We start from the raw sequence: 14093 nt of genomic DNA on the forward strand, positions 1-14093 counted from the left end.
GCTTTTTTTCACCAAAGCAGTCAAGATCATGAGTCTCTTTGATAAGCCTGGAGATAAATGTACCGCGGTTCCTTTTGAATTAAAGCTGTTCCTAAAATGCAATGCATTTTCCAATGCACTGTGCTGTGTGGATGACCAATCTGTGAGGCAGAGGGAAAAATGCAAGTTACAGTCACTGATGTGGCTTGTTCGTTCAGGTCACTCACTCCTTGGCTGTGACTCTGACCTGGCAAGGTCCAAGAGCAGGCTTATCCCACAGCAGTCATTGGTGTGGTGCGCGTTGCTGTTGAACTTGGTTTCAATCCAGCCTAAATCGTGAATTCTTAGTGAATGACTGATTGCTTGTATTTTGGTACTACGACTGCAACTTCAATACACAGAGAGAGAAAGGTGAGGAGGTAGGTGTGCGATTTCTATGAGCACCAACAGCACAAACATATGTAGAATCCTTCTGGAAGCAGGACGTTGGGAACAGTCTTGAAGAGGGGAAGTTTAGTTCTAAGTTAACTGCAGTACGCACATTGTCCCATAGCTTTCTGAAATACACTCGTGTTTATTGCAGGGAACAAAGTAAGTTAACATTGGACTTCTCAATATACTTAAGCCCTTAGAGATGCAATTTGTAGCTTAACCGTCTCATTATTTAAGTGCTCAATGGCTCTGTGGAGTTTGACTTGCATGCCCACAAGCAAGAATGTGTATGTTTCTTAATCCATTTAAGGGAATGACAACGTAAGTGATGCCAGTTAAGCGATCTCAGTCTCTGTCAAATTCAGTGATGGCTTTTTGTAGGAATTCTACTTGTCTTAAACGGTCTTTCCATTCACTGCCATCAGACTCTTCTCATGTAAGGACATAACTGACCAATCTTCTTGGTGCTGTTCTCTTTGGCTTTGCCTACCTGAACAGAATAGTTGTGATCTCAATCTTCAATACAGCTGTGATACTACAGAGCAACAGTTGCATGGGATTTGCCTGGTAATAGAGATGGTGAATGTGATGCAGCTGTGGGAGATGAAGAGATTTTTCTATCTCAAAAGAGTAATTTTCAGAACTTTAGGAGGAAAATTTCTTATGTAAAGTACTTCAGTAAGGGTCACCAATATTAGCTTTACTCATTACAGTTTTCATTTGTCTTATCTAGTTAATGACATAATGCAAGTAATCAACCAAAAGGAAAATACTATTAAGAGCCATATTCCGTTTTCCTCCACGTTTCAAAATAAAGAACGATGTAGACTGTGAAAACTGAGATGGACTTAACAGGTTTTGGTAGACCTTAGCTACAACAAAAAAAAAAACCCAACAACCACCACCACCAAACACCCCACCCAGAAAAACCCTGAACCACCACCAGCTTGTAGGGCCACTCAGGCCTCCCAGCCCTGGCACCGCTGGCCACCATGGGGAGAAGAACTGCCGTGTTGCTGATGACGGTCTCATTGACAAACCCTACTCCTTATGCTTTCTCTTCTATTTTAGTGCAAGTCACTACAGGCAAGCTAGTAAGAATGAAAGTCAAAATACCTTATGACAACAGTACAGAGTCACCTGGTCTCTATAATAACCCAGGGGGAAAAAAGAGACAAAACCGTTCCTTAAGCTCTGAGAAACAACAACTACTCTTTTATTTCACTATGGGCACTAGGGCTTTGAAAGCAAGAACACCACAAAGCAATAGCGCCCCTCCCAAACAGGCATGAGGAGTAACTAGTTGTTTCATCTGCTAAGGCACTTGTTATCCAGGGCCTGCCTGCTTTTAATAGTTGCAGACTGGGGCCAAGCAAGAAGGCTGTGGCTGGTTGTGAAGCAGATGCCATAGTGGTTCTCTTAAGTAGTAGCTTAAAATTTAGCTAGAAGAGATCAAAGAAAATTCTAGAACTAGTACCCAATAAGTCACTGATTTAATATGCTTGGGAACTAAAACTCAAGCCCCTTCATGGGCTTGCTCGCTATAGCAAATAGTACTGTAACTTTTAACTCCATTTTTCTTCTGTTTCTGCTGTAAACAATAGCACACTGAAACCATTTTATGATTAGGCTTTTACAGCCAAATGAGTTTTATTGGAGTTAGACCCAGGAAAGGGGTTAGTTCATACAGTTATGTTTTGACTTCAGAGTTCAGGCTTGCTAATAACAGAGAACTCAACACCACGTTTGTTGAGGCGATCGATCAGTTTTGTTTTGGAGAAAGCAGCTCCTGGAGAATATACACCACCCCTGTTAATGAAAATCAAAAGAGAAAAACAGTAGTGGTACAGTGAGTGAGTAAGACCTTTTTTAAGTCAAGGATGTATTTCACTGCCTGAGAAAGAAAAAGCCACTCTCTCCCACAGGAGAGCGTGTGCAGAATTTAGCAAGCTGGTTATATTCATAGGTTTGTTTCTGCAGCCAGCAAACTCAAGAGAAACCATTCCATTAACTGGAAATGCAGACACTGATGCAACAGATGCAGCAAAAGCATTTCTAAAGACGTATGACTACATCTTTTCAAACTGAAAGGCAGATGAAGAGTAAATGGCTGTGAATCAGTATCTGAAGGTTTCACGTATTATTTTTATAATGACCTTACAATTATTACATATATTACACGTTATTACATAGGTGTATTACGATTACACGCATAGAAGTATACTGAAATGCGGTGGACTGACCTTGGCTGAATGCCAGGTGCCCACCAAGCCGCTCTATCACTTCCCTCCTCAGTAGGACAGGGAGAGGAGAAAATCCTATGGAAAAAAACCCCTCATAGGTCAAGATCAAGGTGGTTTAATAAAGCAAAAGCAAAGTGTGTGAAGTTATCTCCCTTGCACAGCCATTTGGGTGAGGCAAGACAAAAATCCACAGGGTTATGAGATCTGTAGTTACCAAGAGAAACATACACATATAGTAGTTTTAGGGGAGATCAAGCTGTTCTGCATGGGAAAGTACTTACCGTTTAGGCAGACAAGCTGCATCCTCCAGAAGAGATACAGCTGCTTGAACCATTGCAATTGGTGTAGCAACATAGCCAGGCTCTGACAAACAAACAAACAAACAAAAAAACCCAAAACAAAAAACCCCAAACAAACAATGTACAGCGTGTTGAAATGTAGAATGTAATCTCGCTCTTACCCACAGCGTGCTGAAGAATAATCTCTTTGGCAACAAAAACAGCCTTCCCCATTTAAGAACAGCTTTTTTACCTTGTAACCATCCCAAGTAGCTGGTGAAGTCCTTAAGATCTAATCTGGACAAATACTGCTTCAACTACAGGCCTATAACCACACAACAAGCATGAGCGATCACCTCACAGGTGAGAGAGGGCTCTCCATTACAGCAAGAGCTTTCCCCATTCTGTGCTTAAATTCAGACTTTTGCTGTGAGACTGTTGCATTCAGCAGTTATTTAAAGAAGCTATGCTTCATTAACTCCTTTCTGAATGCACATTCTTGCTGTCTCCAAACTTGACTTCAGGTGTCACCTCCCCTCAAAGGAATGACCTGAACACAGGTATGTTATGGCTAGAAATGATACTATGCCAGATCTGCTTAAGTTCACTCACAGGGGACTGGAAATAAACAAGTAGTAAGTCCAGGCTGCAACAACTGAAAACTAACCTTAAAGCACTCTCCCTTTAACTGCTCTACTCTGCAAAAATGAAAAATTGGAACAGGGAAAGTCAGAAGGAAAGCGAATGACAAGGCAGCAAATGAAGTGGCTGTGAATGCTACTATCCAAGGTAATACTCTGTAAAGGCTGCTGACTTTGTCCATGCTGCAAGCGCTCCTCAAGGGTGAGTAGCAGTGGAACCATAAACTTCTTTTTGAGTAGGGAATGTAAGGCAAAAGCAGTAAGCTGCTACTGACATACATACCTGGTCCTTTCACTTCAGTGCAGATCTTGACATTTGGTTTGCCATACTGGGGGTCTTGCCCCTCACTGTAACCCTCGCCAAAAAAAGTCATTGTAAAAGAGGTTCCATCCATCTGTAGTGGACAAGACAAACGTGGCCACCAAAACAGTAACTCACTTCTATCAGGCAAGCACAAGTAGTAAATACAGGTGTCTATTATGCCACAAATACTATCATCTATGTAAATATGAGAAGAGTTATTGGGAGTTATTGCTTAAAAGGTACAATCTCATCTAAATTTGTAATCACTTCCCCTTTGTTGGAACTGTTACTGTCCTAAAGTCCATTTATTCTCTCAGGGCTTTCAGTCCTGGGTTTGTACTACTCAGTCTCCCCCTGTCATCACCGTTGACAGATGTGAGTGCTGTGAGCCATCCCTGTAAATACATCAGACCCAGCAACATGACCCATTTTCTCCTGGTATGAGTTGCACATACTCTGATGTCTAATAGCAGAAGGCATGATGATTTAAATATTCAAAGCTAACTGAACAGGCACACACAATGTGCATTTAGAAATTATTTCTTTGGGACTAAGCAGCTGACTCTAGATTACTATTCCACCATTATCATAACAAATCTATTCAATAATTGTGATGGAAAACAGTCAGCTACCTGTGTCTGGGTTGGTCCTTTCTTTGTGAAGAATCCCGCAGAGAAAAATTCCGGGTACTATATAAGAACAGGGGAAAAAACCAACCAAACAACAGTAAACTAGAGGGCAAAAAAATATCCAAACACTTAATTCTTTTGACAGAAGTTTTCTTCCAAAGCTAAACTTCACAAGAAGAAGAAATAAAATGCCGGCAAACATCAGCTTGATAACAGAGCCAAGACCACCTATGTTCGCATAAGCGCTATACTGCACCTGAGGCAAAACCATGTTTCCACGGTTCCAGTGATAGAATTACATTAAATTTTTGCATCAGTTCATTTGTAAAAATGAATCTACCCCCACATTAGGATGCAATTGCTTGATACAATAGATAGCTGTTTAAATCGGGCCTTAGACAATTGTCTTAGTTCTAAACAACTCTTTGAATAATGCTTCGCTTTGTAATTCATTATGAGAAGACAGTGTAACTACAGAATGGCGAGGGAGCGAGCATGGTAAACAAGAGCGGAACACTTTAAAGAAAGGTGCATTTTGGTATCCAATTCCAGGCTGCTTTCCCAAGATCTTCCTTTCCTCCCCTTACTGCTTTAGTTTAAGACAAACTGACGCCTTCCTTTAGAATTTTGGAATAGCAATGGGAAGCCTTTCTCATGAGTAGTTTCCAAGTATATTTTCAGAGCACTGTCTCACCTTCATCTCTTAACTGATGCCTGTGATTCTGCACAGCTGTTCTATACATTGTTGGGGCTGGTCTCCTCTCAGGAAACCATGGAAAACAAAAACTAAACACGACCACCGCTTCACCTTGCCTTTACTCTGCACGCCAGAGACCCAAGCATCAAAGACGTCTCCAGATACAAATGAGCAGCATACGAATTCTTTATCAGAATGTTTACTACACTGACCTGACCTGACCATAGTTGCACAGACTACAATTACAATGCTTTTAGAAGCTCCACTGATTAAAACAAGAAAAGCCTCTGCACAGGAACAGAATTTAACGTATTCATCATTCCCCAAAATAAGGAAGCCTACCTTTCAAATATTTCCGTGACTCAAGGCTTCCATTCCCTACAAATACAGGCCCAGAAATCAGATAGCATAAGAACCCTACGAGAGACTCTCGTATCTATTATGCTAGCAGCAATAAGCAAGCTCATCAGGCAGAGCATCGAGTAGTATGAAAGAGGCCCGTGCACCCAGAAGAACCTGGACCACATCAGGTCAAACAGCTTGCAAAGGAGACCAACAGCACCAGCCTCCTTCTTTACAGAAGCAGAAGCACATCGCAGTTCGTTACTATTTACCTAACTGCAGAAGCCCTACTACGCAGATCTGCACTAAGAACAGTTATCACATAAAGGAAAGATGCGCTGAAAATGCTACTAAGGACATAGTATACCAAAACCAGTAACTTACAGGTGTTTCCTGCAACTCTGTGTGCAAGTAACACTGAGACCGTTTCACAACGGAACCATCAGATCCCATGAATCGAATGGAGTACTCTTTGAATTCCTGATTGTAAAACACCAGTCCTCTGCCAATGGAAAAAAGAAAGTCAGAAGAAATGTTCACATGTTCACGCGTGCTGAAAGAAACAGATCATAACAGCCCTACCCATACTGGCTTTTTCCTCAAGCATTTCTATGACTTCACCTCCTTCCACTGAAAGCAAACCATTCCAAATTTATCCCTGGCTCAACTCAAAATCCCACGCACTACAGCGAGGATGAATTTGATAATCAAAATAATACTCTCCTCACATTTCTTTTTTCCTCCTACCAATCGCTTCTGAAATCAAACACAAAAGTTTGCCATGTCAACAAAAGTCTCTTAGAACAAGTTAACTTTGAGAGCCCGTAAATGCTGGGACATGTTCTCTTTTTTTTCAGTAAAATAGGAAGAAATCAGTAAAACTGAGCTTATCTTCAATTCTACTAGATGAGTATCCATCCGTTCATATTACACTGAAGTCCTAAATGCATCTTTTTAGTATTTAGGAAAGCAATATGTTGCCAACCTATATAGTAAATACTGGAGCTGTTAGAAGACAGCGTGTTTCACGTCTTACGCTTCTTATACCTGCTTTTAAGTTTTGCACCAACTACTGGAACAGGGGCATATCCTATCTTTTTTCGAAGCTTCCTCAGGTTGTCTTGATCCGCAAGGCCATAAACCGCTGACTTCCAGGTCCCATCATGTGCACAAGAGCCCTGGCAACATACCATGAAACCGTAGTTAATTCAGCATCTGAAGGTTTCATGTATTATTTTAATAATGACCTTACAATTATTACATATATTACACATTATTACATAGATGTATTACGATTACACGCATAAAAGTACATTGAAATGCGGTGGATTGACCTTGGCTGAATGCCAGGTGCCCACCAAGCCGCTCTATCACTTCCCTCCTCAGTAGGACAGGGAGAGGAGAAAATCATATGGGAAAAAACCCCTCATAGGTCAAGATCAAGGCGGTTTACTAAAGCAAAAGCAAAGGCCGCATGCAGAAGCAAAGGAAAACAAAAGCTTTATTCTCTACTTCCCATCAGCAGGCGATGTCCAGCCACTTCCCGGGAAGCAGGGCTTCAGGACACAGAGCAGTTGCTCCAGGAGGCAAACCTTGTACTAACACATGCCCCCCACCCCTCCTCCTTTCTCGTAGCTTTTATCACCGAGCAGACATCATATGGTACGGAATACGCCTTTCGTCAGTTTGGGTCACTACCCTGGCTGTGTCCCCTCCCAGAATCTTGCCCACCCCCAGACTACTGGGTGAGGGCGGGGGGAAATATTGGAGAGCCAGCCTTGATGCTGTGCGAGCACTGCTTAGCAGCAGCCAGAACGCTGGTGTGTTATCAGCACCTTTCTAGCACCAGTACAGAGCACAGCACGATGAGGGCTGCTACGGGGAAAATTAACTCCATCTCAGCCAGACCCAATGCAATCTCCACCCCTTACGCCATACCATTTGTGTCATGCTCAGGTCCCACGGAAGTTAATACAGAGAAGATTTTATATTTATTTTTCTATATATATAAAAAACTGCCCCATTGTATTTAATTCTCGTTACTAAATCCCTTCTTACCAGCACTTACAACTTATCCTACATACTTAAACCACCTTTATACCCAACATACAGATTTATACACTCTCATTAACTACTATTCCCTGTCCTTTAACAGACAGATATTACTCTCCCAATCCACGCACTTCCTCCTCTCCTCCCAATGCTCATAAGAACAGGCTATGACTTGGGCCCCATCTGGCAATATGGGTGCTCAGGACAGGACAGGAGAAGCAGTATGTTCCATTGCTGGGCACCAACACTGTCTTGGTTTGGGTCATCGTTGCAGTATTTCAATAATGACCTTACAATTATCACACCTTGTTGCAATTATTACATACTTTAATGCATGTAATGCTAATACATGTACCTTGAAACATACCCCCCGAACAAAACAAACAAACAAGCAAGCAAAAAAACCCACCAAACAGCCAAACACTAGGATTACTGGCAACACACTATGTATCTGTTACAGTTTACTTATGTATGAATCCTTCCGACATCTCTGCAAATATTATTTCCTGAAATGGCTTAACACAGCAAACTTTAGGTAGACAGCCTATGCAAATGAACCTTACAAAAGCGTGTTTGCTCGGCATACTTCTGTTAGCTCCTAAAGTTCTTAGAGCCATCACCAAAGACCTGCCAGCTTGTTCCTTGGTCTGAATTAATGTAACAACAGTTATTCTAATGGGCTACAGTGAAGTCACCACAAATACCTCTCAGTTTCCAAGAAGGCGTAAACCAACCAACCTCAGGCCCAGATTTCACCTTCAGGAAACTTTCAACAGCAGTTAAGGTACCTTTAAGGGAGGAGAAAACATGACTTGGCATATACAGTCATTAGTTCACAAAGCCAGAGTACACTCTGGTAGACTCAAACAGCAGGCCACTGACACTGTTAGTTGAAAAGGCAGAGTCACATCTTTACCTCAAAGTAAAATAAACTATGATTAAGTTCCACAGCTCTTTTAGTTAGCAAGTATCAAACTTCTTACGTAAAGTACTTCAAGAAGGGTCACCAATATTAGCTTTACTCACTACATTTTTCATTTGTCTTATCTACTTAATGACATAATAAAAATAATCCACACCAAAAAAAAAAAAGGAAAGGAATATTAAGAGCCATATTCAGTTTTCCTCCAAGTTTCAAAATTAAGGATGATGTAGGCTGTGAAAACTGAGATGGACTTACAGATTTTGGTAGACCTTAACTACAAAAAAACCCAAACCAAACAAACCACCCCCCCAACCCCCTCCCCCAAACCTCCAAACACACAAGATAGCCTAAAACCTTTAAGTTTAGCATAGCTTGTGTTTTGCAAAGCATGCTTAGTTGTGATGAATAGCAAAACAAAACAACTCCTCCAAATTCCGCTTTGTTTTGCTTTGCTCAGTTCCTTCTGAGAGCATTAAGACTGTACTTGTGGGGGCAAATGTCAATATAGCAAGCAACTGGACAGACAGCTGGTAATACCCTAAAGGCCAAACAGGAAGATATAAAAGACATCTTTATTCAAATCAAGTATCAGACATCAAATTATAACCCCGCGAACAACCAGATCCTCATTTCCACGCCTCTCCTCTCCCTTCAATCAGATCCAGATTGAGTTTTATTAAACTGAAAGCTGATGACACGCTCCAACGTAAAGCAATCCCACTTCATAGCACTTCTAACGGTACATAAAAGCAAAACATTCGGATGCTTTCATCAGCCCTTCCGACTGCAAGTCAGACCTGACGAACGAAGTATCCGCATTTGAGATTGGGAGCAAGTACTATTTGCACAGAATGGAATCATCTCGCATCTTCCCTCAAATATATTTATCCTCTTTCAGTTACTGTCTGGCTGCTCTTTAAGACAAAGGCACGGCACGGCACTGGCTGTCTACTTACACTCAGACAATGGCTTCTCAGGGCTTCCAGTAGAGAAAGAAAACCTAGGAAACCGGATCACCCACTAATTTCCAATCCCTCTCCCGCAGCCTTCCTGTCCCCACTGTCTTTTCCCTACAAGATCCGCACTGCACAAGGGGCAGTGCGCTGAGCCTTGCCTAGGGATGTCCACAGCCTGGCTCAACAGCCTGCTGCTGACAGCTGCAGGTTCTGTTCTCTCAGCGAGCAGCATTACCTTGAATCCCTCCTTCACCTAATGACCAATCTTCTCCAAGCTAATGGGAATATGATTTACTTCTCAATTTTTATTTACCAGGTTTGGTCGAAACTGATCAGCTGGTAAAGGCAGGCAAAAAGAGAGACTGAAGGAGTCTCCACATAAGCATTGCTGCTTTGGGAAGCCAGATGAAAGCATGGTCTGCACTTCTTTTTCCGCATAAGGTCACACTTAAATAAGTCACCTTTCAACTTGTCTCTGGTGTACAGTACTCCCATATCAGCTGGTATAGAGTCAAAGCCACAGCTTCCAATGACATACGCTCCCTTTTCCGCAGCTTTTTCGTTGTATTTCGGGCACATTCCTTCCAGAAACTAAAACACAGTCAGAACAAGTATTTTAAGCAGAACTCTGTACTCGGCCACACCCAATATGAGCCATCAGCGCTTTACTGTCTTATCACAGCACCCCGCATACTTCAAAACACTTACAAGCATCTTTAAGACAGATACATGCTACTCCTGTTTTACGGCATGAAAGTATCACAGCAGTGCAAAGAAAGGTGGCCTGCACAAAATTCCCATGTAGAATCACAACCCAGACTCGAAGCAGAACTCAAGCATTTTGGATTTCCAGAGAGAACCCGAGAGGCTCTTGTCTCCAAGTAAGAAAACTATCCAACTAATACACATTAATGTACTTAAAAACAAGTAATGCATCGTAAACCAGCAGAGCAGGAGGCAAAATTTGTCTTCACGCTCAGCAACGTTAGCGGAAAAATACTACACAAATACCCCTTTAACAGCTCTTTGATAGAAGGTAGCATTTTTCTACGGTCACGTACCTGGGGTTCTCCACAGACGTCAATGCGGCTCGCACCGTTTTCAACACCAGCTTCTACCACAGGCTCTCCAAAGAATCTACACTATAGAAGGAAAGACCACCCCACGTAACAAAAAATAAAACCCACCCACCACAACTCACCCAGCGTGCTTCATCTGACAGAGCCACCCACAAGAGAAGTAAGCCCTTGGTGGGTACTGGGTTTGCTACGTGGGGCCAAAATGTAATAGTACTTGTGGGTTTTGGGGGGCTCGGGAGAAGGAGCAGCACAACAACCTTCATCACTGATGATGCAGTTTGCTGCACAGACTGCTGCACCCTGTTTCTCTCCAAAGGTAAGACCACCAAGGCCAACTCAACGTGTCTAATCTCAAGGTATGCTTTTTGCGCTCCTGTTATCAGCATATTCTCTACTTAAGTACCCCCAATTTCCAAGACGTCGTCACGACCCAACTTCCAGCTCTTGTACTTTGATCCCCTCCAAGCGCGCTGCAAGTATCGCCACCGAAAGTTTTAAAGGGGCCAAGAACTTAGAACAGGGCCCACTTTCAGCCTCAATACAAGCACTGAAGGAAGCCGACTGTTGGGAGCAGAAGAGCTTCAACCTTAAGCAAGAGACACAAGAGAGACTCGCAGTCTCACAGCAGTAGCCATAGCTTTGTGCTGGTGCAGCAGCAGTATCTAACCCAGGCACCATCATTCTAGAAGAGCAGGTGACAAAACCCAGCTGGAGATGATTGTGCCTCTGCCACCTGGGTGTACAGCCTCTCCCCCTTCCACCTGCACACTCACTGCTTCTTGGAGAAGAGGCTATGAAGGAAGCAGGCTACTCCAGCAGGACAGAAAGAGACGAGGAACCAATGGGGAGACCCACAGGTTAGCTGGAAAGAAGCCACAGGAGGGGATGTGACACCATCTCAGCAAGGCTAGGTCACACAGACAGTGCTGGCAAGGAGCAGGAGAGGAAGGCTTAAGCTACTGCACAAGCATGCAGGTCAGCACCACCACCGTAAATCTCCTTTATTTTGGAAAACTTTTGCCTGCATCTGGACATACAGATTAACGAACCCAAGATCTTGTCAGTTGCTGAACACTTACTGTACCAACATATAGGTAAAATACTGCAAGAAATTGTCTTATCTTCAGAAAGAGATGAGAAAAATCATCTTGCAACATTACACACAGAATCAAGATCAATACTTTATGTACCTGAAAAAGGGAAACGGGCTCTAACACCTGCAACTACTGACCCAGTGAGCTGGTCCCAGTTGTTTCTTCAGTAAAGGTTTTCCAACGTGATTAGGTGGAACCTTTGCTAGGGCTTCCTTCAGCTGTTAGGAGACGTATCAAAATATAAGCATTGGCTAAAAAAAATAAGCTTTTCAAGATTGAAATTACAGAAGAGGACTCTTGGACGGTCACAGCCTTGACAGAGCAACCTCCAATATCAAGTTGTTTTCTCTGGGACAGAGAACCAAGCACACTTCTTTTGGAAGGCAAGTATTTTTATATTTCTGGGAGTCTCAGTTATAATTATTTAAGAGAAGGGGCTATAGAGTAGATCTACAGTTAAAATAGACAGATTCCATGAGGTACAGCTCCCCTTGAAGACAGCAGTATTATTCTACACGTCATCTCTTTAGTTCAGAAAAACACCCCACACTTGTATCAAAAAGGGACTAAGACTATGTGAAATGTAACACAATCTAAAGAAGGACCCCTCTTTACAATCCAAAGGAGAAAATCTTCAATATGAAAATTTAAATTTAACTTGCATTTTAAAAGTTTGGGCACAACTTAGGTTATCTTTCCCATCTTAAAATTTCTGAGGACTTCAGGGGGAAGAAATGGAGTAGCAGTGACAAAAGCTTGGACCATCTTACAGTCAAGTAAAATTTTCACTCTATGTTATTTTTCACATTTTGCTCGACTTTGTGATGTACTTTCACTTCAAAGTAAATTAAGTTTTTCAGTTGTCAGATTTTCTTTTTCCTTCTCAGATACTACCAACATCTGAAGTGTTCAGACTGCAAGCACCACAGCTATATATGATTTCTAAAAAACCCTGTAGGTTAGAAATTGCTGATGTATTTTATTAAGCTATAAGGACTGTTCAGTTGGGTTTTTTTAGTACAACCACCTATGGATATAAAGCAATGAGGTAACGGTAATTTAACCTTAACGATTTTGCAAGGTGTACGCAAATTCGACTTTAAAGCAAGACAGTGTAAAAGTCAATTAGTAAAGCATAACAGAATTCCCAGACTAAAAAGATCTTGATCTACTTTGTAGTCTGTATTTTTATAGAGTCTCTTTCACCAGCGAACCTTGCTAGCATTGTTCACTGTTATGTATATTTTCTACCTTTTCTAGAAAATGGAAGCACAGTTTTCTTATCTAACTATTTGATGCCCATGACAATGCCAAAATCAGAAAACAAACTGCTTCCATTCTACTCGTTGGACTTCTGCTGGAAGACCATCCTCCTCTTCTTAACCAAGTCAATCCAAACCGATTTCTTGCAAAGAAGTGAAGCACTAGTTTCAGTTGCTTGGATTTATTTAAGTACAATGCAACTAAAAGGTTAGTCAAAAAAACTCTCTGAAATATTTTGGGGAGCTTTGTAATCATATCTGTTCTTTAAAGTCCACAAAGGTTCTCTTCTCTCTCCTCTACTCTGCAAGTTAACTTACTTAACTTAAAAACTTTCTGTCCTCCACCTTTGGTCTGTGCACTGGACAGTCCATTACATTACACTTCAATTTTCTGTTTTATAAAAATTACTCAAACAGAAGTAAATTTCTTTCAAAAATCCCCACAACACCCTGGAGAACACATACATGTAAAGGAACAAAAATAAACAGAACCAATGAAGCCTTAGGGAAAAGGTGTAAACTTGACTTCAGCTACAACAGCTGTTAACCTAAACATTTTTAAAACAGTAGGTTCCTGTAAAAACTTGTTTAGGTGTATCTCTTGGAATGCATTTCTCCTTAATGTTCTTCCTGAGGCTTAAGCTCAGCAGTTTCCATGTCTTCTGCAACAGGGGATGACATTAAAACCTACAGCAGAGTAAGAAATACCTCACCCCGTAAGGCACAATGATAGCAGTAGTCCCTGACCTCGTGCCTTGGCATGGAAAAAGCCTTTAAACTCATTTTCAGGATCCTGACTCTTGGCATACTCAGTAAAGCACGTTAACTCTCCTTCACAGTTCAAACACTGGAGTTTCACAAGAGGTAAGTATCTCCCTGGTAGCAGAAGTGTTTTCCATCAAAACAGTAACATCATAAATATTCTAGTTTTGTTCCTTTGGATCTTACTTTATTTGTCCAATTCCACTGAAGAACTGGAACATCGTTATGTTGGCTGGAGGCTTGGACGTGCCTAAAGCAATACATATGCCTTTTAGCTCCTGAAAGACTTCACTGCCACCTCCTTCCTGTGCTTTTTAAGGAGGGGCATTCACACACAGCATTCCGGCAGCTTCCAGGTCTGAGGTGAGGTATGCTGGGCAAGAAAAACTAGATGTCGGCATCAGATACAGCCGAGTTA

General features: G+C 41.8%; 1 protein-coding gene across 1 annotated transcript; it reads right to left on the reverse strand.

Moving 5' to 3' along the window:
• Positions 1–2028: 2028 nt before the first annotated feature.
• LOC126051527 (saccharopine dehydrogenase-like oxidoreductase) lies at positions 2029–10068 on the reverse strand. Its single transcript, XM_049830853.1, has 9 exons — positions 9940–10068; positions 8336–8385; positions 6593–6723; positions 5930–6047; positions 4634–4762; positions 4510–4566; positions 3857–3968; positions 2936–3017; positions 2029–2220 (listed from the first exon to the last, which is right to left on the reverse strand). The coding sequence occupies exons 1-9, from the start codon at positions 10055–10057 to the stop codon at positions 2115–2117; spliced, it is 903 nt and encodes a 300-aa protein (XP_049686810.1). The 5' UTR covers positions 10058–10068; the 3' UTR covers positions 2029–2114.
• Between the last annotated feature and the right edge of the window lie 4025 nt (positions 10069–14093).

This window comes from Accipiter gentilis, chromosome 28, assembly GCF_929443795.1.
Source record: "Accipiter gentilis chromosome 28, bAccGen1.1, whole genome shotgun sequence".
NCBI classification, from domain to species: domain Eukaryota; kingdom Metazoa; phylum Chordata; class Aves; order Accipitriformes; family Accipitridae; genus Astur; species Astur gentilis.